At 45.5% G+C, this 25689-nt stretch overlaps 1 protein-coding gene across 6 annotated transcripts in view; it reads left to right on the top strand.

Annotated features, from left to right (window-relative positions):
• si:ch211-225b11.4 (tRNA (32-2'-O)-methyltransferase regulator THADA) overlaps window positions 1–25689 on the top strand; it is a 286781-nt gene that overhangs the window by 105079 nt on the left and 156013 nt on the right. For 5 of the 6 annotated variants that reach the window (XM_068055469.1, XM_068055472.1, XM_068055473.1 and 2 more), the window contains 3 exons: window positions 14342–14494; window positions 16895–17004; window positions 18168–18328. In XM_068055469.1, the coding sequence (XP_067911570.1) occupies window positions 14342–14494; window positions 16895–17004; window positions 18168–18328 (424 nt within the window). The remainder of the gene's footprint in view (window positions 1–14341; window positions 14495–16894; window positions 17005–18167; window positions 18329–25689) is intronic. The other variant, XM_068055471.1, reaches the window with a different exon arrangement.

The following is a 25689-nucleotide window of genomic DNA, read 5'->3' as shown; positions in this document are numbered from 1 at the left end:
TTCAATTAGGCACTTTACGTAAGAACATAAGAAGTAAGAGCAGGAGTAGGCCATTCAATAAGATCATGGCTGATCTGTCCCAGGCCTCAACTCCTCTTTCGGGCCTGCTGTGCATAACCCTTGACTCCTTGAGATTTCAAAAATCTGTCTGCCTCCTCCTTAAATACATTTAGTGATCTAGCCTCCACAACTCTGAGGTAGAGAATTTCAGAGGTTCACCACCCTCTGAGAAGAAATTCCTTTGCATTTCAGTTTTAAATGTGTGACCTTTTATTTTGTTATTATGTCCCCTAGTTCAAGATTCCCCCACCAGTAGAAACATATTCTCAACATCTACCCTGTCAAGCCCCCTTAGAATCTTATATGTTTCAATAAGATCACCCTTCATTCTTCTAAACTCCAATGAATAAAGGCCGAATCTGTTTAGCCGTTCTTGATAAGACAACCCCTTCATCCCAGGAATCAGCCTAGTAAACCTTTTCTGAATTGCCTCCAATACTAGTAAATATGGGGACCAAAACTGTACGCAGTACTCCAGGGTGTGGCTTCACCAACACCCTGTACAGTTGTAACAAGACTCCCCTATTTTTAAACTCTGACCTCTTAACAATAAAGGCCAAAATTCCATTTTCCTTCCTAATTACTTGCTGCACCTGCATGCTAACTTTTTGTGTTTCATGTACAAGAACAGCCAGATCCCTCTGTACTGCAGTGTTTTGTAGTCTTTCTCCATCTAAATAATAATCTGCCTTTTTATTCTTCCTACCAAAGTGGATGAGCTCACACTTTCCCACATTGAACTCGATCTGCCAAGTTTTTGTCCACTCACTTAAACTATCTATATCCCTTTGCAGATTCTTTGTGTCCTTCAGTTTTCTGAGGAACAGCACCTCAACAGTACAACATGCCTTACCACCTATTTTTGTATTGTCAGCAAATTTGGATACACTACACTCTCTCCCTTCCTCCAAGTCATTAATATAGATAGTAAATAGTTGAGGCCCTAGGACCGATCCTTGTGGCACTCCACTAGTTACGGCTTTCCAACCTGAAAAAGACCCATTGATCCGACTCTCTGCCTTCTCTGTGTTAGCCAACACTCAATCCATGCCAACACGTTACCCACAATACTCTGAGCTCTTATTTTGTGCAGTAACCTTTTATGTAGCACCTTATCAAATGCCTTCTGGAAATCCAAATACACTACATCTACCAGTTCCCTTTTATCCACTCTGCTTGTTAGATCCTCAAAGAGCTCTAACAAAATTTGTCAAATATGGTTTCCCTCTCATAAAACCATGTTGACTCTGTTTGATTGCATTATGTTTTTCTAAATGTCCTGCTATTTCTTCCTTAATAATGGACTCTAGCATTTTCCCAATGACTGATGTTAAGCTAACTGGTCTATAGTTTCCTGCTTTCTGTCTCCCTCCTTTCTCAAATAGTGGGAAATTAGCGGTTTTCCAATCCGCTGGTACCCTACCGGAATCCAGTGAGCTTTGGTATATTATGACCAATGCCTCCACTATCTCTGCAGCCACTTCTTTTAAAACCCTTGATGCAGGCCATCAGGTCCTGGCGACTTGTCTGCCTTTAGTCCCATCAGTTTGTCCAGCACCTTTTCCCTCGTGATAGAAACTGTTACAAGTTCCTCCCTCCCATTTACACCTTTCTCATCTATTATTGTTGGGATGTTTATAGTGTCCCTCCACCGTGAAGACTGATGCAAAATATTGGTTTAAATTATCTGCCATTTCCCTGTTATTAATTCTCCATTTTCATCCTCTAAGGGTCCCACACTTGCTTTTGCTACTCTCTTCCTTTTTATATACCCGTAGAAGCTCTTACTGTTTGTTTTTATATTTCTTGCCAATTTACTCTCAGAATCAATTTTCTCCCTCTTTATTAGCTTTTTAGTCATCCGCTGCTGGTTTCTAAAAAATTCCCAATCCTCTGGCCTACAATCCTCTGTCCTTTTGCCGCATTTATTTTTGTGTTGATATTCTCCTTAACTTCCTTTGTTATCCATGAGTGGTTCATTGTTCTCATTGAGTCCTTCCTTCTGACCGGAATAAATGTTTGAGTGTTATGAAATATCTGCTTAAAAGTCTACCACTGCTCATCTACTGACTTTCCCTGTAGTCTATTTTCCCAGCTCGCTTTAGACAATTCTTTCTTCATACCTCAGTAATTGCTCTTGTTTAAGTTGAAGACACTGGTTTGAGACCCGAGTTGCTCACCCTCAAACTGAATTTAAAATTCTACCATGTTATGATCGTTTCCCCCTAAAGGATCCTTAGCTATGAGATCTCTTATTAATCCTACCTCATTACACATTACCAAATCTAAAATAGCCTGTTCTCAGATAGGTTCTGCAATGTATTGTTCTCAGAAACAATCCCTGATGCACTCTACAAATTTGTCTTCCATGCTGCCCTTGCTAATTTGATTTGTCCAGTCTATATGAGATTAAAATCACCCATGTTAATTGCAGTGCCCTTCTTACACACCTCCATTATTTCCTGATTAATATTTTGTCCGACAGAGAGGCAACTCCTTGGGGGTCTATAGACCACTCCCACCCCTGATTTCTTTCCCTTGCTGTTCCTTATTTCCACCCAAACTGATTGTACATCACGATCTATTACACCTGTATCATTACTCACAACTGCACTGATCCCTCCCTTTAATAACAAAGCTACCCCACCTCCTTTTCCTTTCTGCCTATTCTTCCGGAATGTTGAATATCCTTGAATATTAAGATTCCAGTCCTGATCATCCTGCAACCATGTCTCAGTGATAGCTATCAAATCATATTCATTTATTTCTATTTGTGCAGTCAGCTCATCTATCTTGTTACAAATGCTACATGCATTCAGATAAAGAGCCTTAAGCTTTGACTTTTTACCATTTTTACTCTGGTTCTAATTTCTGCTGTACACTTATGCTTGTATTCTCTGTCCCAACCTGTCACATTCTGATTAATGTATGCTCCTTCACTACCCTGCACCTCTGCTTTCTGGTTACTTTTCGACTTTTTAAACTTCCCTCTTAAATTGAACCCTCCGCCCCCCCCCCCCCTCACTATTTAGTTTAAAGCCTTCTGGACTCCGCATTGAGTTCAACAATTTCAGACTGTAATCTCTGCCCCCGGTGTGGTTCCTTTTTTCTTTGCTGGTTCAGTTTATTACTCTCTTATCTCTCTTATTTCCTTTCTTTACTTTCAGACTGCAGCAATTCAGGATCCTGCCATTCACACCTCCTCTAGACACATCTTTTGTTTCTTTACTTTTCCCATTATCAGTCTCTTTTAACTTGCACCATGAAATCTTTTGTCATTTAATCTCTCCTGTCCTCCACCCTATCACAGACCTTCCCTATTGTTCTACTTCCATCTTTGTAACATCACCCGACTTTTCCCCGTCTCATCTGCTGCTGAAAGCCTCATTCATACCCTTGTTACCTCTAAACTTGACTATTCCAATGCACTCCAGGCTGGCCTCCCACATGCTACTCTCTGTAAATTTGAGGTCATCCAAAACTCTGCTGCCCATGTCTTGCATCAAGTCCTGTTCTCCTACCACCTCTGTGTTTGCTGATCTACACTGGCTCCTGGTCAAACAATGTCTTTATTTTAAAATTCTCATCCTTGATTTCAAATCCTTCCATGGCCGCATCCCCTCCCTATCTCTGTAATCTCCTCCAGCCCCCTCCCCCCCCCACCCTTCAATATTCCTGTGCTCCTCTAATCCTGGCTTCTTCAGCATCCCCGATTTCAATCGCTCCACCAATAGTGGCCGCGCCTTCAGTTGCCGAGACTCTAATCTCTGGAATTCCCTCCCTACAGCTCCCCATTTTCCTCCTTTTAAGACACTCCTTAAAACCTACATTTTTTGACCAAGCTTTGAGTCATCTGACCTAATATCGCCTTTTGTGGTTCGGTGTCATATTTTGTTTTACAATGCTCCTGAGGGGCACCTTGGGACATTTTATTATGTTAAAGGCGCCATATAAATGTAAATTGTTGTTTGATAGGTACTGTCTTACCATCATGACCTATTACCTTACCAGAGCCTTTCCATGTCCTATGACCCGCTCTTTAATAATGCACCAAATCTTCTGAATTAACTTCTGTCTGGATGGTCTTCTGTAATGCCTCGGAGCTCTCTGAGCTTTCTCTGCCTTGATGAAAGCCCCTGTCCCTCCATGTAGGGCATTCATGGGTGCAGAAAAAAATGCAACCAGTTGGAGTATCTTCGAGAGCAGAAAGAGCATCGCACAGTACAGAAGGCAGTTTGGGGTTTTCCTCATAGAATAATTGATAGGGATCTTACAGACAAGTTGGAAATGGTGTGGATGATTTCCACTTTTCACCTCTCAACTGATTGCAGATAGTTTTTTTAAAATACTGCTTTAATCAGAGTGTTTTAAGGGTTAAATAAACAAACAACAGTTTTTTTCGTAGGTTTAAAAAGAAAGATAACTATTTATTAAACAATACTCAAAAATGTTAATAACATCACTAGGGCGGCACAGTGGCGCAGTGGTTAGCACCGCAGCCTCACAGCTCCAGGGACCCGGGTTCAATTCTGGGTACTGCCTGTGCGGAGTTTGCAAGTTCTCCCTGTGACCGTGTGGGTTTTCGCTGGGTGCTCCGGTTTCCTCCCACATCCAAAGACTTGCAGGTGATAGGTAAATTGGCCATTGTAAATTGCCCCTAGTGTAGGGAGGTGATAGGGAATATGGGATAACTGTAGGGTTAGTATAAATGGGAGGTTGATGGTCGGCACAGACTCGGTGGGCCGAAGGGCCTGTTTCAGTGCTGTATCTCTAAATAAAATAATCACCCACTCACTCAGGCACAGACATGCACAGACACAAGAAAAGATAGACATTAGAGGATAGCATGCATTTAAGTCCAATTGTTGGAAGAAGAGTTCATTTTGAAACCTTGGAGGAATTTTTAACAGCTTTGCAGGCCTGATGTTCCTTGTCTTGGTTCACGGAAGTATTGCAGATTCCTTTGTTTAAGATTCAGTCAAAGTCGGTGAACAATCTTGTTAAAGTTTCTCGGATGGAGAGTTTTCAAGGTCACCTTCGGAGTCTCTGCCTCAGTACTCTCCCTTGATGTGTCCACTCAATGTCTTTGAACGTGGGCCATTGTTACACAGTGGGGTTGGAATGTGACTCATCTTGATAAAGTGGTGATATTTCCCACCTATTATCTTGGCTTTACATCCGGAGTCCACTGTCTGTGACGGTCATTGTCAACTCAAATCTTGAAGGGAGGAGCCATTTAGCATTCATGGGCTGTTCTGCATTTTAATGTGCCTTCCCTGGAACTAGTCCAGACGTGGTGATAAGTTTAGTATTCAACAGTCACGATGTGTATTTGCAGTACAGGAGGGTCACCTGACCTCTTACTGCATCTTGTCTGCAGCAAAATGTGTCGTTTTCTTTGGAGTTTAATTCACCAGTTCATTTTTACAATTCATAATTGCTCCAGTTCACTTTAGTTTAGAACTGTTCCTTTTGTGAGCGTGACAGGGACCGTACCCTCCCACCATCAGGAGTGAATTTTTTGCATGAACTGCCCATGCCGGTCAGTTGTCAATTTGCAGTTTGGTTTGATCAGCTAAATTTTTATGCAGCATTTCATTGATCACTGCATGATTCCTTTCACAGAGTCCATTGCTGAAAGCCCTTTTAGCTGCACTAGTTATAACATGATCTTTATGTTTTCACATGTGGCAAATTTCCCTCCATTATCAGTGAGAAACTTTGCTGGTGCCCCAAGTCTGGTCCCTATCCATTTCTCCATGATTTTGTCTATAATAATCCTTTTGTCCTTCCTAAGTATTATTGTAGAAAGACTAAATCTGGTCATCAGGGCTACAAAATGTCTTTTCTTTTGGGCCTCCTTATCTCGAGAGACAATGGATACGCGCCTGGAGGTGGTCAGTGGTTTGTGAAGCAGCGCCTGGAGTGGCTATAAAGGCCAATTCTGGAGTAACAGGCTCTTCCACAGGTGCTGCAGAGAAATTTGTTTGTTGGGGCTGTTGGACAGTTGGCTCTCCCCTTGCGCCTCTGTCTTTTTTCCTGCCAACTACTAAGTCTCTTCGACTCGCCACAATTTAGCCCTGTCTTTATGGCTGCCCGCCAGCTCTGGCGAATGCTGGCAACTGACTCCCACGACTTGTGATCAATGTCACACGATTTCATGTCGCGTTTGCAGACGTCTTTATAACGGAGACATGGACGGCCGGTGGGTCTGATACCAGTGGCGAGCTCGCTGTACAATGTGTCTTTGGGGATCCTGCCATCTTCCATGCGGCTCACATGGCCAAGCCATCTCAAGCGCCGCTGACTCAGTAGTGTGTATAAGCTGGGGATGTTGGCCGCTTCAAGGACTTCTGTGTTGGAGATATAGTCCTGCCACCTGATGGCAGGACTACAAAATGTACGATGGAAATATTCCTGTCTTTGTCTCATACCTTTAGATCCATGGTAATTACCTTGTTACACTCACATGCCAAGGAAAGGCTTATAATAGGACGTGATGGCATCCTCCGATACCTTTTTCTGATTTCACACATCTCGCTAATCTCTTCTATTCGTATACTCTTCGTCAAATACACTTGCATATTTTGGCTGGATTTTTAACCTTTGACAAGTAGAGTGAGCAAATTGTCTTGTAACTTTAAGACAATTGATTTTTTTAATCTCTGATTCTTATCTCCTGGTGCCATTAATGCTTGTCTAACACTAATGAGAAATATCAGGTTTTGTTAAGGGGGTACAGTAATATTCTGACTGTTTCAACTGCAGAACCACTGACTTTCCAAAAATAATTGCCTTATCATGCTCCATGTCAAGTTTCATTTGTTATTTTTACATAGAAGGTTTACTCAACAGCAAATGTATCTCCTTAGACAGTTGTTATAAAATGGTTTATTGCAGCTATTTTACATGGAATTACAAAGTTATTTTGTGACCTCAATGTGCTGTCATCATCAAACCTAAAACAAGTAGTACTTTTATATTCCTTTACCTTGTGTCTGTCCTCTACTTGGTGACTCAAAGTAATACTTTAACTAAGCTGTTCCACATACTGTCCAAGTTCAAGCACTATCTAGCACTGCACAGTTAAAGGAGTCTGCGATTAACACATGCATCACAGGATTAAAACTTCTTTTTACCAGTATATTTTGTTTGGATTCATCATTATCTTCATCCTCTTCCTCAGAATTCTCTGCAGCATGTCTCCTTTTGAGGACCTAGCCTTTCCACTTTGGGCAGTTCACCACATAATGATACTTTAAGTCACACCTGTAACTGTTCCTTGGGTGCTCCTGGGATTCATTCATCTAATGTTGCTGTTACAATTGTATCTTCTGCTGTAATGGCCAGATCTGCTAAAGGCACTTTTATCCTCATTCTGTCTGTCTTTAACGCCTCAATGATATTGATGCCTGCATCCAGTATCTGGCCCATTTTGCAATCTGGTAATCATTTATTTTTGTGTTAACGTGGGATATCTCATTTGTTCAATGAAGGTTGACTGTTCCCCAGGATATTTTTCAAGGTAACAGATGTCTGGTCCAAAAAGGTCTTCTCCGAGTAACAAACACCAGTTCGAAGCAGGAGCCTGTTCATTATAGCCACCCTGGCACCATCCAGCAATTTAAATGCTGGTACTGATCCTGGGATCCCCAAATTGAATTTTTTCAATCTTTTATACAGTCTTTTAAAATGTGATATATTCGTCCACGCAATAACCATCAGTTTACTGAAATCTATCAAATTCTGACCATACCTCAGGCATTTAACGGGTCATTTTTTTTGTAAATTTCATCCAAGAAATCTAATTTAATAGAAGGTACACATCTTCACTACCCAGCTGATGGGCACTCAGCTCACAAAACACTTCGGATTTTACGTCTTGTAGGAAGTAGCAAAGCCAAGGACATATCTTGTTTCCTCTTTGGTAGGAATATAACCCATGTCGACATATCCACTTCATTTTTCTGCTGGTTGTATGACTCAGACTTGGAGAGCATCGGAGGGTAATCATACCCTGACAATTTACTCTCGTTTTCTGCCATTTCCACAATGGCTACTAGGATTGTAGTTTTCTGTCTGAAGTTTTTTTTCTGACCATGTTCTATTCCAGAAAATCAGTTGATGAAGGATAGAACTGGAACTAATCTTTTCAAAGTTTTATATTAGAGTCATAGAGTCGTACAGCATAGAAACAGGCCCTTCGGCCCACCGCGTCCTTGCCGACCATAATGCCTATCTATACTAATCCCACCTGCCTGCATTAATTCCATATCCCTCTATGCCTTGCTCATTCATGTACCTGTCTAGATGCCTCTTAAATGTTGCTACTGTTCCTGCCTCCACCACCTCCTCTGGCAGCTCATTCCAGATACCCAATATTCTTTGTGTGAAATATTTACCCCTTTGATCCTCTTTAAACCTCCTCCCTCTCGCCTTAAATCTATGCCCTCTAGTTTTACTCACCCCTACCATGGGAAACAGACTCTGGCTATCTACCCGATCGATGCCTCTCATAATTTTATATACCTCTATCATGTCCCCTCTCAGTCTCCTTCGCTCGAGGGAAAACAGACCCAGCCGATCCAATCTCTCTTTATAACTCAAGCCCTCCAAACCAGGCAACATCCTTGTGAATCTTTTCTGCACCCTCGCTAGCTTAATCACATCTTTCCTGTAGTGCGGCGACCAGAACTGCACACAGTACTCCAAATGCGGCCTAACCAACGTTATGTACAACTGTAACATGACGTCCAACTCTTGTACTCAGTGCCTCAGCCGATGAAGGCAAGCACGCCATACGCCTTCGTCACCATCCTGTCTACCTGTGTTGCCACTTTCAGGGAACTATGTACTTGCAAATATTAATTTATAGATTTACACATACACCTCCTCACCCAACAACCACAGCTTAATCTGTGTCTATTTATAGGGGGCTCAAGTGAATCCCCAGTTAATGCTTGCATATAAGATACAATTAACAGTCAGCACACCACAACCAGATTTTCATTAAGGCCATGATGTCAATGCGATCATCCACTTTAAGCTCATGAATGGCAAGGGCCTTGCTGACAAGTGAACAGACATTCTGGAGGGAGATGTGGAGAAGGGTGGTGAGCGCTGGAGGCCTGCTCAAGTCGGGAATAAAGAACCTGACCGAACCACAGCGCGGGCCCGAGTCCCTCCGATTTTGCCCCGAGCCCGACCCGACCTGGCTCGACCCGACCCGAGCCCTACCCGACCATCCCTTTACTTACCTTCCGATTGGGAAGCTCCATGAAGCTGCAGCGCATGCGCGATGATGTCATAGTGATGTCACTCCCTCACTGCGCAGACTCAGTTTCGTCCCAGACTCCCAGCTCAGGTTAGTTTTTTAATTTCAATACTTACCAGCTGAACACTTAACGTGTGTGTCCAGCCCGACCTGACTAGAACCCGAACTCCATACCCTGAAGATGGGCCCGACCTGACTTGAACCTGACACATGTTGTCAGGTCCCGTCAGGTTCGGGTCAGGTAGCAGGCCTCTAGTGAGCGCTGATCTGTTGGCAGAGTCTGCAGGATCAGCATTGGGAGGATTGAGTGGGACAGGAAGTTGATGGGAAAGATTATCTCCCAGTGGGCACGGTGTGAGGTTCAGTGAGAAAGTAGGATGGGGTGCTTGGGGTTGTTGCTCGTAAGGAGGTAGTGATGAGTACCTCAATGAGCTCTTTGGAGGATACCAAGAGAGGGAAGCTGTAGGCCTATCTAAGAGGGAGTGAAGCCTGAGTTGGCAGCAGGAGAGCAGGTAGGTCAGGGATTACTGAAGGGTTGAAATAGGAATTTGGGAGGGCAAAGCCCAAGAGGGGAGAAATGAAAGGAGGCATGGTGACTGGAAGGAAGGCTTTTGGAGGAGTGAAAAGCAGGAAAGAAAGTGGGAAGAAAAAGTGGAAACAAGTGATCAGCTTGCTGGGTCCTTCCTTGGGAAGTGTGCCCCATTGTTCAGGAAGGCCTGAGCCTGAATGCAGGTCTGGATGGAGAATCTGAACGGGGGTCCCTTCTTTGTTGGTTCTCTGGTGCCTCAGATCATGGTTGAGGGTCCAGTGCTGTGGGCCCAGGAGGGAACGACTAAATAGAAAGACTTGTATTTACAAAGCGCCTTTCGTGATCTCAGGACATCCCAAAACACTTCACAGCCAATGAAGTACTTTTTAAGTGTAGTCAGGCAATTGTGCACAGCAAGGTCCCACAGACAGCCATCTAATAATGACCAGATAACTTTTTTTTGTGATGTTGCTTGATGGATAAATACTGGCTAGAACACCGGGCAAAACTCTTCTGCTCTCCTTCCAAATAGTGTCATCGGACCTCATATGCCCACCTGAGAGGGTAGAGGGGATCTTGGTTTAACTTATTAGCAGAAAGATGGCATCTCCTACGGTGCAGCACTTCCTCAGTACTACATTGGAGTATCAGTCTCTCGACTTGCTTTGTGCTAATACTCTTAGTAATTCGCTTGCTGTTATCCTTACCTTGATTTAAAATTCGGATATATTTACTAAGCAAATGTAACTGTCATTATCACCCCCTTATTGTATCCCCTCCCATCATTACCCCACTGGACATACTCCCCCCCTCTCCCCCCCCCCCCCCCCACTCCCCCCACCCCATCATTACCCTCCTGTATATAACCCCTATAATTACCCCATATACATACCCATCATTATTACCCCCTGTACATACCCCCCATCATTATTACATAGAAACATAGAAAAATAGGAACAGGAGTAGGCCACTCGGCCCTTCGAGCCTGCACCGCCATTCAATACGATCATTGCTGATCATCCAAACTCAGTACTCTGTTCCCACTTTCTCCCCATATCCCTTGATCCCTTTAGCCCCAAGAACTATATCTAACTTTTTCTTGAATATATTTAATGATTTGGCCTCAACTGATTTCTGTGGTAGAGAATTCCGCAGGTTCACCAATCTCTGGGTGGTTCACCACTCCCTCCTCATCTCAGTCCTAAATGGTTTACCTTATCCTGAGAGTCTGACCCCTGGTCTTGGACTCCCCCTGCATCTAGTCTGTCCAGTCCTGTTAGAATTTTGCAGGTTTCTATGAGATCCCCTCTCATTCTTCTAAACTCTAACGAATACAAGCCTGATCAACCCAATGTCTCTCCATACGTCAGTCCTGCCATCCCAGGAATCAGTCTGGTGAACCTTCGCTGCACTCCCTCCATAGCAAGAACATCTTTCCTTAGATAAGAAGACCAAAACTGCGCACACTATTCCAGATGTGGTCTCACCAAGGCCCTGTATAATTGTAGCAAGCCATCCTCGGTCGGGGTATAGAGTATAAAAATTGGCAAGTCCTGCTGCAGCTGTATAGAACCTTAGTTAGGCCACACTTAGAATATTGCGTGCAATTCTGGTTGCCACACTACCAGAAGGATGTGGAGGCTTTGGAGAGGGTACAGAAGAGGTTTACCAGGATATTGCCTGGTCTGGAGGGCATTAGCTATGAGGAGAGGTTGTATAAACTCGGATTGTTTTCAGTGGAATGACAGAGGTGGAGGGGTGACATGATAGAGGTTTACAAAGTTATGAGTGGCATGGACAGAGTGGATAGTCAGAAGCTTTTTCCCAGGGTGGAAGAGTCAGTTACTCGGGGACATAGGTTTAAGGTGCGAGGGGCAAAATTTAGAGGGGATGTGCGAGGCAAATTTTTTAAAACGAAGGGTGGTGAGTGCCTGGAACTTGCTGCCGGGGGAGATGGTGGAAGCAGGTACGATAGCGACGTTAAAGAGGCATCTTGACAAATACATGAATAGGATGTGAATAGAAGGATACGGACCCCGGAAATGCAGACGGTTTTAGTTTCGACAGGCATCAAGATCTGCGCAGGCTTGGAGGGCCGAATGGCCTGTTCCTGTGTTGTACTGTTCTTTGTTCTTTGTACTCGTATCCTCTCGCTATGAAGGCCAACATATCTTTTGCCTTTTTAACTGCCTGCTGCACCTGCATGCTTACTTTCAGCGACTGGTGTACAAGGACACCCAGGTCTTGCTGCACCTCCCCCTTTCCCAATCGGTCGCCATTCAGATAATCTGCCTTCCTGTTTTTGCCACCAAAGTGGATAACCTCACATTTATCCACATTATACTGCATCTGCCATGTATTTGCCCACTCACTCAACCTGTCCAAATCACACTGGAGCTTCTCTGCATCCTCCTCACAGCTCACACTCCCACCCAGCTTTGTGTCATCTGCAAACTTAAATATATTACACTCAATTCCCTCATCTATATCATTAATATATACTGTGAGTAGCTGGAGGCCTGGCACTGATCCCTGCAGTACCCCACTAGTCACTGCCTGCCACTCAAAAAAAGACCCGTTTATTCCTACTCTTTGTTTCCTGTCTGCCAACCAGTTCTCTATCCATGTCAGTACCTTACCCCCAATCCCATGTGCTTTAATTTTGTATGCTGATCTTTGATGTGGGAGCTTATCAAAAGCCTTCTGGAAGTCCAAATACACCACATCCACTGGTTCTCCCTTATCTATTCTACTAGTTACATCCTCAAAAAATTCCACTAGATTTGTCAAGCACGATTTCCCTTTCGTAAAGCCATGTTGACTTTGTCCAATCCTGTCATTTGTTTTCCAAGTGCTCTGCTAATACAGCTTTTATAATGGACTCTAGCATTTTTCCTAACTGATGATATAATTCCCTGTTTTCTCTCTACCTCTTTTTTAAAATAGTGGGGTTACATTAGGTACCCTCCAATCCATTGGAACTGTTCCAGAGTCTATAGAATTTTGAAAAATGACAAGCAATGCATCTACTATTTCAGGGGCCACTTCCTTAAGTACTCTGGGATGAAGATTATCAGACCCTGGGGATTTATCGGCCTTCAATCCCATCAATTTCCCTAACACCATTTCTCTACGAATACTCATACAGTTCCTCCTTCTTACTAGACCCTGTGTTCCCGAACATTTCTGGGAGGTAATTTGTGTCCTCCTTTGTGAAGACAGAATCAAAGTATGTCTTTAATTGGTCTGCCATTTCTTTGTTCCCTATTATAAATTCCCCCGTTTCTGACTGTAAGGGACCTACATTTGTCTTCACTAATCTTTTTCTCTTCACAAATCTACAGAAGCTTTTACAATCAGTTCTTATGTTCTCTGCAAGCTTACTCTCATACTCTATTTTCCCCTTAATCAATCCCTTTGTCCTTCTTTGCTGAATTCTAAACTGCTTCCAATCCTCAGGTTTGCTGCTTGTTCTGGCCATTTTATATTTCTTCTCCTTGGATCTAATACTATCCCTAATTTCTTTTGTAAGCCACATTTGAGCCACCCTTCCTGTTTTATTTTTGCGCCAGACAGGAATGAACAATTGTTGTAATTCATGCACACGCTCTTTAAATGCTGGCCATTGCCTATCCACTGTCAACCCTTTAAGTAACGTTCCCTAATCTATCATAGCCAACTTGCACCTCATACCTTCATAGTTTCCTTTATTTAGATTCAGGACCCTGGTTTTGGAATCAACTCTCTCACTCGCCATCTTAATGAAGAATTCTATCATGTTATGCTCGCTCTTCCCCAAGGGACCCCGCACAACAAGATTGTTACCTAATCCTTTCTCATTACACAATACTCAGTCTAGGATGGCCTGTTCTCTAGTTGGTTCCTCAACATATTGGTCCAACAAACCATCATGTACGCACTCCAGGAATTCCTCCTCTACAGTATTATTGCTAATTCGGTTTGCCCAATCTGTATATAGATTAAATTCATCCATAATTACAGTCGCACCCTTATTGTATGCGTCTCTAATTTCCTGTTTAATGCCCTCCTCTACATCACCACTGCTGTTTGGGGGTCTATATACAACCCCCACCAACATTTTCTGCCCCTTGGTGTTTCTTAGCTCCACCCATACAGATTCCACATCAAGATTCTCTGAGCTAATATCCTTCCTCACTATTGTATTGATTTTCTCTTTTACTAACGATGCTACTGTACCTCCTTTCCCTTTTTGCCTGTCCTTCCGAAATATTGAATACCCCTGGATGTTCAGTTCCCATCCTTGGTCACCCTGCAGCCATGTCTCCGTACCCCCTGTACATACCCCCATCATTATTACCCCCATCACTATTACCCCCTGTACATACCCCTATCATTATTACATCCCCCATTTATGTTTCTTCCCCACCCACTAGCTCGCTCACTGACCATCAACGGTCTGTGAGCAGTGCTGATCCCCTCTGCTTGTTTTGTTGCAGGTTTCGTACAGTGGCTGCTGGAGCTGAGTGTCAGCTCTCTGTTGCCAAGTCTGAACTACCAGAGGAAGAAAACAGCATTACTGCTGATGGAGGCACTGCTGGAGACCTGTGCAGACACGTGGAGCCCGACCAAGAAAAAGGGACAGCCACCTCGTAAGCATCAGGAACAACTCTTGTTGGTTGAGTGATGGGAATCTACCAAGTTCCTGTTGAAGAAACCTCAGCACCTTCAGAAAAGGAGGGCACAAATTAATATCGGGCTCAGCTTGCTGGGTGCTCGCCAGTAACTCACTTGCTGCCGGGTACCAGTTCAATGTATCTTACACCCAAGGGCCACAGCCGGCCCTTTCTGTGCAGATGCTGTCTGCTGCTTAGCTTAAACCTCAGACTCAGAATTCACCTCGACATGGTTCTGTTCTCTGGCAGTATCTTCTGTACTTTCTGAACTAGATTGCCTCTTCTGTTAGCTTGTACCCTGGGATTTGATATCTACATCTCTGTCTCTCGTCCCCACGCCAATTCCCCCTTACTCCTTGAGGCTGATATCTACATCTGTCTCCCGTACCTACCCCCCCCACCTTCCCCCTTGAGGTTGAACTAATTGGTCACCTGGTAGGTACCAGGTATCCCCAAGGACTCAACTCACGCTGATTCAATCCCTTTCCCAAGCCACTATCTCAGGCTGAACCAGACTTTTCACAACATCACAGTCCATTTGACTCTGAGCTGAGCTTCCTCTTTAACAATGAGACTACCTATTTCAACCTCCATAATGTTGCCTGTCTCCCTGCCTCAGCTCATCTGTTCTGAAACCTTTATTCTGTGCCTTTGTTATCTGCAGATTCGACTAGACGGCCTATGCAAGACTTGGACAATATCCAGGCTTGGGCTGATAAGTGGCAAGTAATATTCGTGCCACACAAGTGTCAGGCAATGACCATCTCCAACAAGAGAGAATCTAACCATCTCCCCTTGACATTCAATGGCATTACCATCGCTGAATCCCCCACTATCAACATCCTAGGGGCTACCATTGACCAAAAACTGAACTGGAGTAGCCATATAAATACCCTGCCTACAAGAGCAGGTCAGAGGCTAGGAATCCTGAGGCGAGTAACTCACTTCCTGACTCCCCAAAGCCTGTCCACCATATACAAGGCACAAGTCAGGAGTGTGATGGAATACTCTGCACTTGCCTGGATGGGTGCAGCTCCAACAACACTCGAGAAGCTCGACACCATCCTGGACAAAGCAGCCTGCTTGATTGGCAACCCATCCACAAACATTCACTCCCTCCACCACCGATGCACAGTGGCAGCAGTGTTTACCATCTACAAGATGCACTGCAGCAACGCACCAAGGTTCCTTCGACAGAACCTTCCAAACCCGCGACCTCTACCAACTAGAAGGACAAGGGCAGCAGTTGCATGGGAACACCACCACCTGCAAGTTCCCCTCTAAGCCACACACCATCCTGACTTGGAACTATATCGCCGTTCCTTCACTGTCGCTGGGTCAAAATCCTGGAACTCCCTTCCTAACAGCATTGTGGGTGTACCTACCCCAAATGGACTGCAGCGATTCAAGAAGGCAGCTCGCCACCATCTTCTCAAGGGCAATTAGGGATGGGCAATAAATGCTGGCCTGGCCAGTGACACCCACATCCCATGAATGAATGAATTAAAAAAAACCTTCCTCCTGTACAAATGTCAGCTCATCCACAACCCATCTCAAACCACATCCCATTCACCACCACCCCTACTCTCTCAAATCTTCATTGGTTCCCTGTGCTCAATATCTTGTCAAAACTCTCAGCCTCATTTCTCCCTAGTTCTCCAGATCTGCAAATCCCCTTGCCAAGCTCTTTGTTCCATTGACTCTGGCCTCTCTGTGAAACCCCTCCCTCTTCTTTTGCCCAACTGATTAAAGCCATGGCTTCAGCTCCTCAGAAAACACCCTGCGATTCTGTCTGTTAACTGCCACCTCTCCGCTTTAAGACCTGCCTTAAACCCACCTTTTCAACCAAGCTTTTCTTCACCCCTCCTAATATCTCCTCCTTTGGCTCAGAGTCCATTTGTTCCTCATGCCTCTATGAATCACCATGGGAGTGGTTTTTACATCTAATGTAAGTAGTTGTTAGTGTTGGAACTGTAATAACATGAGAAAATGTGGAATGCAAAAAAGATAATTTATTGCATTTCTGCTACAACGCATACACTTTTGTCATGGACACTAATTTCCTCCCACAGCCTATGTGCACCTCACTCTATCATGGGCTCCACCTACCCATTTAATCTCTCCCCACAGTGCACGTACATTCCAGGCCAATGATTTGATTTCCTTGTCTCAGATCTTTGGTTTCACTCAGCCCAAAATGAAAAGTATTTGAAAATGTGTTGTATATTGAGGTGAGAATTGTATAATATTTTGTGGTTTTATACCTGTGAACACACTGTGCTATGCGAAGGCTCCCTGAAGTGATGGGTTGTCTTTAGGCAGGATCAAACGCACGGATTGAAGACCCTGTTACTCTCCTTTTTCTCTCTATAACAGAAGACATGGCAAAGTTATTGAACCTGGCAAGGCAAAGAGGCTGCTGGGAATTCTTCTCCCATTCGAACCTACTGGTGCTATTGGGCTGTTTGATGGATGGAACAAATGAGGTGAGGCAAACTAGACCAGTGTGGATCAGTCCCTCGGGTGGGGTGGGGGGGGTGTAGTTTTATTCCAGGTCAATGTGGATCAGTCCCTTCCCTGGGTTTTATTCTGGGTCAATGTGGATCAGTCCCTTCCCTGGGTTTTATTCTGGGTCAATGTGGATCAGTCCCTTCCCTGGGTTTTATTCCGGGTCAATGTGGATCAGTCCCTTCCCTGGGTTTTATTCCGGGGTCAATGTGAATCAGTCCCTTCCCTGGGTTTTATTCCGGGTCAATGTGGATCAGTCCCTTCCCTGGGTTTTATTCTGGGTCAATGTGGATCAGTCTCTTCCCTGGATTTTATTCCGGGTCAGTGTGGATCAGTCCCTTCCCTGGGTTTTATTCTGGGTCAATGTGAATCAGTCCCTTCCCTGGGTTTTATTCCGGGTCAATGTGGATCAGTCTCTTCCCTGGGTTTTATTCTGGGTCAATGTGGATCAGTCTCTTCCCTGGGTTTTATTCTGGGTCAATGTGGATCAGTCTCTTCCCTGGGTTTTATTCTGGGTCAATGTGGATCAGTCCCTTCCCTGGGTTTTATTCCGGGTCAATGTGGATCAGTCCCTTCCCTGGGTTTTATTCCAGGGTCAATGTGAATCAGTCCCTTCCCTGGGTTTTATTCCGGGTCAGTGTGGATCAGTCCCTTCCCTGGGTTTTATTCTGGGTCAATGTGGATCAGTCTCTTCCCTGGGTTTTATTCTGGGTCAATGTGGATCAGTCCCTTCCCTGGGTTTTATTCCGGGTCAATGTGGATCAGTCCCTTCCCTGGGTTTTATTCCGGGGTCAATGTGAATCAGTCCCTTCCCTGGGTTTTATTCCGGGTCAGTGTGGATCAGTCCCTTCCCTGGGTTTTATTCCGGGTCAATGTGGATCAGTCCCTTCCCTGGGTTTTATTCCGGGGTCAATGTGGATCAGTCCCTTCCCTGGGTTTTATTCCGGGTCAGTGTGGTTCAGTCAGTCACTGGGAAGTGGCATTCTGTACTGTGCTGTTGATCAGGTCCAACTTCATTTCTGTCTCTCTGCTGACTTTACAGTATGATTGATGATGTCTGCCTATCACCACTTATTCCTCTCCTCTGTTCCTTGTTCACTCCTTCACTCCTGTTCATCTGACAGTGCTCCTTTTGTTCCAGATCGGGAAACTGGCTGCCAAACTGCTGGTGAAGTACCTTCCCCTACCCCTACCCCAGCCACTGGCTGCTGGCCTGCTTGAGCAGGCTCTGAGGATGTTATGCAGTCCCAGGGTGTCCCAGGCTGAGGCTGGGGCCCTGATGGTGAAAACAGCTCTTCAAAAGTTAGTATTTAACATCACACAGTGAGTACTGCGGAGTGTCATCATTGGTATTAATGGGAAGATGAGTTGTGGGGGATGTTAGTTCCTGTGTGGGGCAGTGGTCGCACATATTTTGCGTGGAGCTGGTGTCAACTTCTGTTAATAGTTGAGTCCGATTGATTTTTCATTGATGTGGAAGGAGAGGGTATCCTGGGTTTGAGGCCCACTCCGGAATAGGATAAGAGAAGTCTTGTCAGAGTGGGCATATCGACTGAAACTGATTCTGTTCAACAGGTACAATGTTCTTGCTACCTGTGAGCATAAGGATAAAGACTGTCAGAAGGACAGCCAGAATGTGGACCCATGGCCAAGAATGGCAATTCCAGGAATGCCTACCTTGAAGTCCTGCTGTTCTCTGACAGGATTTTCGTTTGTCTCTTTTACCTAGTTCACCTTCATTGCTTTCTATTTCCCTCCTGGTCTTTGGTAAAGTGTCCACCAAAACTCATTTTCACAGCCACATCTCCTTCCTCAGCAACTGCCTCCAGCTCCGACTTATTCCACATGGATTCCAACTGAAGTTTCATCCTTCGTGTTTTGAATCCAAATTTGAATAGGTATCTCCGAGAAATACAACGTTCCTCGGACTGCTATTCTCGCCGCATCCTGAGATCCACACTCAGTGCCATGCGCCGCCACATGTACACACTGGACCTCTCTCTCTCCAGAAGCACCACCTCACCTTATCTCAAAGCTGTTCTACTCCTCAGTTTCATTTCATCCTTCGTCTCATCCGACACGTTAACAAAAAACTAATTTTCTTCCTTTCAGGTGTTAAGGAACGCAAGCTCCAGCAGCTGATGGGGACCAATGCCCCTACAGATCCTTCTTCCCCTTCACTTCCCTCTGACCCTACCCCTTCTGATTTGACCCCTTGCCGTGTATTTACTATTCCCTCTGACCTCCCCCTCTTTGATGCTGAACATACTGTACTCAGCAAAGGTCTCAGTTTTATCCCCTTACGCCCCACCTCAATGAATTTCGTGCTCAGCATGACGTTGAGCTCTTCTTCCGTCGCCATTGTCTTCGCCTCCGTGCTCACTTCTTTGACCAGGAGTCCTCCCCAAGACCAGCGAACCCATTCACCCACCTCCAATATTTCCCTTCTACCTGGACCTCTCCATCTGGCCTCTTCGCTGCTCTTGACCTTTTCATTGAAAACTGTTGGCGAGACATCAGCCGTCTCAATTTCTCTGCCCCCCTACTCACTCTAACCTGTCCCCCTCTGAACTTGCCGCACTCCGTTCTCTCAGGTCTAACCCCGACCTTGTCATCAAACCTGCAGACAAGGGTGGTGCTGTTGTTGTCTGGCGTACTGACCTCTACCTTGCAGATGCTCATCGCCAACTCTCAGACACTTGTTCCTACTTCCCCCTGGACCATGACCCCACCACCGAACATCAAGCTACTGTCCACAGGACTGTCACTGACCTCATCTCCCCTGGAGATCTTCCCTCTACAGCTTCCAACCTCATAGTCCCGCAACCCCGGACAGCCCGCTTCTATCGCCTTCCCAAAATCCACAAACAGGACTGTCCCAGCAGACCCATTGTTTCAGCCTGTTCCTGCCCCACTGAACTTATTTCTTCCTATCTTGACTCTATTTTTTCTCCACTGGTCTAGTCTCTTCCCACCTACATCTGTGACTCTTCTGACGCCCTCCGTCATTTTGACAATTTCCAGTTTTCTGGCCCCAACCACCACTTCTTCACTAATATAAAAGCAAAATACTGCGGATGCTGGAAATCTGAAACAAAAACAAGAAATGCTGGATTCACTCAGCAGGTCTGGCAGCATCTGTGGAAAGAGAAGCAGAGTTAACGTTTCGGGTCAGTGACCCTTCTTCGGAACTGACAAATATTAGAAAAGTCACAGATTATAAACAAGTGAGGTGGGGGTTGGGCAAGAGATAACAAAGGAGAAGGTGCAGATTGGACCAGGCCACATAGCTGACCAAAAGGTCACAGAGCAAAGGCAAACAATATGTTAATGGTGTTTTGAAAGACAAAGCATTAGTACAGATTAGGTGTGAATATACTGAATATAGAACATCAGCAAGTGCAAACCTGAAGAAAAACAACCTGAAAAAAACAGTGGGTAAGCAAACTGAACAAACTAAGATGAAATGAAATAAATGCAAAAAATGTAAAAAGGAATGCAAAAAAAAGGAAGAAAAAAAAGAAAGAAAAAATAACTAAAAATGACTAAAAATGAAAGTAAAGTGGGGGGCTGTCATGCTCTGAAATTATTGAACTCAATGTTCAGTCCGGCAGGCTGTCGTGTGCCTAATCGGTAGATGAGATGCTGTTCCTCGAGCTTGCGTTGATGTTCACTGGAACACTGCAGCAATCCCAGGACAGAGATGTGAGCATGAGAGCAGGGGGGAGTGTTGAAATGGCAAGCAACCGGAAGCTCAGGGTCCTGCTTGCGGACTGAGCGGAGATGTTCCGCAAAGCGGTCACCCAGTCTGCGCTTGGTCTCCCCAATGTAGAGGAGACCACACTGTGAGCAGCGAATACAGTATACTACATTGAAAGAAGTACAAGTAAATCGCTGCTTCACCTGAAAGGAGTGTTTGGGGCCTGGGATAGTGAGGAGAGAGGAGGTAAATGGGCAGGTATTGGGCGATTGCAAGGGAAGGTGCCCTGGGACAGGGACGAGGTGGTGGGGGTAATGGAGGAGTGGACCAGGGTGTCGCGGAGGGAACGATCCCTTCGGAATGCTGACAGGGGAAGGGAGGGGAAGATGCGACTGGTAGTGGCATCACGCTGGAGGTGGCGAAAATGGCGGAGGATGATCCTTTGGATATGGAGGCTGGTGGGATGAAAAGTGAGGACAAGGGGAACCCTGTCACGGTTCTGGGAGGGAGGGGAAGGGGTGAGGGTAGAGGTGCGGGGAATGGGTCGGACACGGTTGAGGGCCCTGTCAACCACAGTGGGGGGGAAATCCTCGGTTGAGGAAAAAGGAGGTCATATCAGAAGCACCGTCATGGAAGGTAGCATCATCAGAGCAGATGCGTCGGAGACGGAGAAACTGGGAGAATGGAATGGAGTCCTTACAGGAGGTAGGGTGTGAAGAAGTGTAGTCGAGGTAGCTGTGGGAGTCAGTGGGCTTATAATGGATATTGGTAGACAACCTATCCCCAGAGATGGAGACAGAGAAGTCGAGGAAGGGAAGGGAAGTGTCAGAGATGGACCATGTAAAGGTGAGAGAAGGGTGGAAATTGGAAGCAAAGTTGATAAAGTTTTCGAGTTCGGGGCGGGAGCAGGAAACGGCACCGATACAGTCATCAATGTACCGGAAAAAGAGTTGGGGGAGGGGGCCTGAGTAGGACTGGAACAAAGAATGCTCGACATATCCCACAAAAAGACAGGCATAACTAGGACCCATGCGGGTACCACTTCTTCACTATGGACGTCAAATCTCTCTACACCTTAATACCCCACCAGGACGGTTTGAGGGCTCTCCGCTTCTTCCTTGAACAGAGGCCCAACCAGTCCCCATCCGCCACCACCCTCCTCCCCTTGGCTGAACTTGTTCTCTCATTGAACAACTTCTCCTTCAACTCCACTCACTTCCTTCAAGTAAAAGGTGTTGCTATGGGTATCCACATGGGTCCTAGTTATGCCTGTCATTTTGTGGGATATGTCGAACATTCCTTGTTCCAGTCCTACTCAGGCCACCTCCCCCAACTCTTTTACGGTACATTGATGACTGTATCGGTGCCGTTTCCTGCTCCCGCCCCAAACTGGAAAACTGTATCAACTTTGCTTCCAATTTCCACCTTTCTCTCACCTTTACATGGTCCATCTCTGACACTTCCCTTCCCTTCCTCGACTTCTCTGTCTGCATCTCTGAGGACAGGCTGTCTACTAATATTCATTATAAGCCCACTGACTCCTACAGCTACCTTGACTACACTTCTTCACACCCTGCCTCCATTCCATTCTCCCAGTTTCTCCATCTCCGACGCATCTGCTCTGATGATGCTACCTTCCACGACAGTGCTTCTATGTCTTCCTTTTTCCTCAACCGAGGATTTCCCCGCCCCCCCCACTGTGGTTGACAGGGCCCTCAACCGTGTCCGGCCCATTTCCCACACCTCTACCCTCACCCCTTCCCCTCCCGCCCAGAACCGTGACAGGGTTCCCCTTGTCCTCACTTACCACCCCATCAGCCTCCATATCCAAAGAATCATCCTCCGCCATTTCCGCCACCTCCAGAGTGATGCCACTACCAAACGCATCTTCCCCTCCCTTTCCCTGTCAGTATTCCGAAGGAATCGTTTTCTCCACGACACCCTCGTCCACTGCTCCATTACCCCCACCACCTCGTCCCCTTCCCACGGCACCTTCCCTTGCAATCGAAGGAAGTGTAATACCTGCCTATTTACCTCCTCTCTCCTCACTATCCCAGGTCCTAAACTGTCCTTTCAGGTGAAGCAGCGACTTACTTGTACTTCTTTCAATGTAGTATACTGTATTCGCTGCTCACAATGTGGTCTCCTCTACATTGGGGAGACCAAACGCAGATTGGGTGATCACTTTGCGAAACACCTCCGCTCAGTCCATAAGCTGGACCCCGAGCTTCCGGTTGCTTGCCATTTCAACACCCCTCCGCCACCACCCTCCCCCCCCCACCCCCCCGCCTCAACCCCGCTCTCCTGCTCACATCTCTGTCTTGGGATTGCTGCAGTGTTCCAGCGAACCTCCAACGCAAGCTTGAGCAACAGCATCACATTTACCGATTAGGCACACTCCAGCCTGCCGGACTGAACATTGAATTCAAAAATTTCAGAGCATGATGGGAACCCCCTACTTATATTCAGTTATTTTTTTTCTTTTTTTCTTTTTTATGTGTTTATTTTATTTTAGTATTTTTTAGATTGGTTAGTTTGTTTCTACTGTGCCTACCCACTGTTTCTGTTTTTAACTCTTTTTTAATGTGCTTGGAGTGCTTTATGCTTGACAGTCAATTCACACCCTCTCTGCATTAACGCTTTGTCTTTCAGCACATCATTAACATACCGTTCGCCTTTGTTGCGTGACCTTCTGGTCAATTATTCTCAGAATCACAATAATACAGTGCAGAAGAGGCCCTTCGGCCCATCGAGTCTGTACCGATGCATTAAAGACACCTGACCTGCCTACCAAATCCCATTTGCCAGCACTTGGCCCATAGCCTTGAATGTTATGACGTGCAAGTGCTCATCCAGGTACTTTGTAAAGGATGTGAGGCAACCCGCCTATACCACCCTCCCAGGCAGGGCATTCCAGACCGTCACCACCCTCTGGGTAAAAAAGTTATTTCTCAAATCCCCCTTAAACCTCCTGCCCCTCACCTTAAACTTGTGTCCCCTCGTAACTGACCCTTCAACTAAGGGGAACAGCTGCTCCCTATCCACCCTGTCCATGCCCCTCATAATCTTGTACACCTCGATCAGGTCACCCCTCAGTCTTCTCTGCTCCAGCGAAAACATCCCAAGCCTATCCAACCTCTCTTCATAGCTTAAATGTTCCATCCCAGGCACCATCCTGGTGAATCGTCTCTGCACCCCCTCCAATGCAATCACATCCTTCCTATAATGTGGTGACCAGAATTACACACAGTACTCCAGCTGTGGCCTTACCAAAGTTCTGTACAACTCCAACATGACCTCCCTGCTTTTGTAATCTATGCCTCGATTGATAAAGGCAAGTGTCCCATATGCCTTTTTCACCACCCTGTTAACCTGCTCTTCTGCCTTCAGAGATCTATGGACAAACACGCCAAGGTCTCTTTGTTCCTCGGAACTTCCCAGTGTCAGGCCATTCATTGAATACTTCTGTGTCACATTACTCCTTCCAAAGTGTATCGCCTCACACTTTTCAAGGTTAAATTCCATCTGCCACTTTTCTGCCCATTTGACCATCCCGTCTATATCTTCCTGTAACCTAAGACACTCCACCTCACTGTTAACCACTCGGCCAATCTTTTTGTCATCCTACCCCCAGCATAGTCATCTATGTCGTTTATATAAATGACAAACAATAGGGGACCCAGCACAGATCCCTGTGGTACGCCACTGGACACTGGCTTCCAGTCACTAAAACAGCCGTCTGTCATCAGTCTCTGTCTCCTACAGCTAAGCCAATTTTGAATCCATCTTATCAAGTTACCTTGCATCCCATGTGCATTTGCTTTCTTGATAAGTCTCCCATGTGGGACCTTGTCAAAGGCTTTGCTGAAATCCATGCAAACTACATCAACTGCACTACCCTCATCTACACACCTGGTCACATGCTCAAAAAATTCAATCAAATTTGTTAGGCATGATCTTCCTCTGACAAAGCCATGCTGACCATTCCTAATCAAATTTTGTCTCTCCAAGTGGAGATAGATTCTCTCCTTCAGAATTTTCTCTAATAGTTTCCCTACCACGTGAGACTCACTGGTCTGTAGTTCCCTGGTTTATGTCTACAACATTTCTGAAATAGTGGGACCACATTAGCTGTTCTCCAGTCCTCTGGCACCTCCCCTGTGGCCAGAGAGGAATTGAAAATTTGGGTCAGAGCCCCTGCAATCTCCACCCTCGCCTCCCACAGCATCCTGGGACACACATTGTCCAGACCTGGAGATCTGTCCACTTTTAAGTCTGCCAAAACCTCCAATACCTTGTCGCTCCCTGTGACAATTTGCTCAAGAACCTCACAGTCTCTCTCTCTGAGTTCCATATCTACATCCTCATTCTCTTGGGTGAAGACAGATGTGAAGTATTCATTCAACACCTTACCAATGTCCTCTGGCTCCACCCACAGATTTCCCCCTTGGTCCCTAATGGGTCCTACTCTTTCCCTGGTTATCCTCTTCCCATTGATATACTTATAGAATATCTTGCAATTTTTCCTACTTTTACCAGCCAGAGCTTTCTCATATTCCCTCTTTGCTTTCCCTAATTGCTTTCTTAAGCTCCATCCTACACTTTCTGTACTCAACTAATGCTTCCATTGATTTGCTCTCCTTGTATTTGCTAAAAGCCTCTCTTTTCCTTCTTATCGTACCCTGAATGTTTCTGGTCATCCATGGTTCTCTGGGCTTGTTGCTCCTACTTATTACCCTAGAGGGAACATGTTGAACCTGTACCCTCCCGATTTCCTTTTTGAATGCCCCCCACTGCTCTTCTGTAAATTTCCCGACAAGTAACTCTTTCCAGTATACCTTGGCCAGATCCTGCCTTATTGAACTAAAATTCGCGCTCCCCCAATCCAAAACCTTTTTTTACAACTTGTCTATTTCTTTCTCCATAACAAGCTTAAATTGTACCATGTTGTGGTCGCTATCAC

This window comes from Heterodontus francisci, chromosome 23 (genome assembly GCF_036365525.1).
Source record: "Heterodontus francisci isolate sHetFra1 chromosome 23, sHetFra1.hap1, whole genome shotgun sequence".
In the NCBI taxonomy this organism is placed as follows: Eukaryota; Metazoa; Chordata; class Chondrichthyes; order Heterodontiformes; family Heterodontidae; genus Heterodontus; species Heterodontus francisci.
Note: the sequence above shows the minus strand (reverse complement) of the source record. Positions and strands in the feature narration are given on the sequence as shown.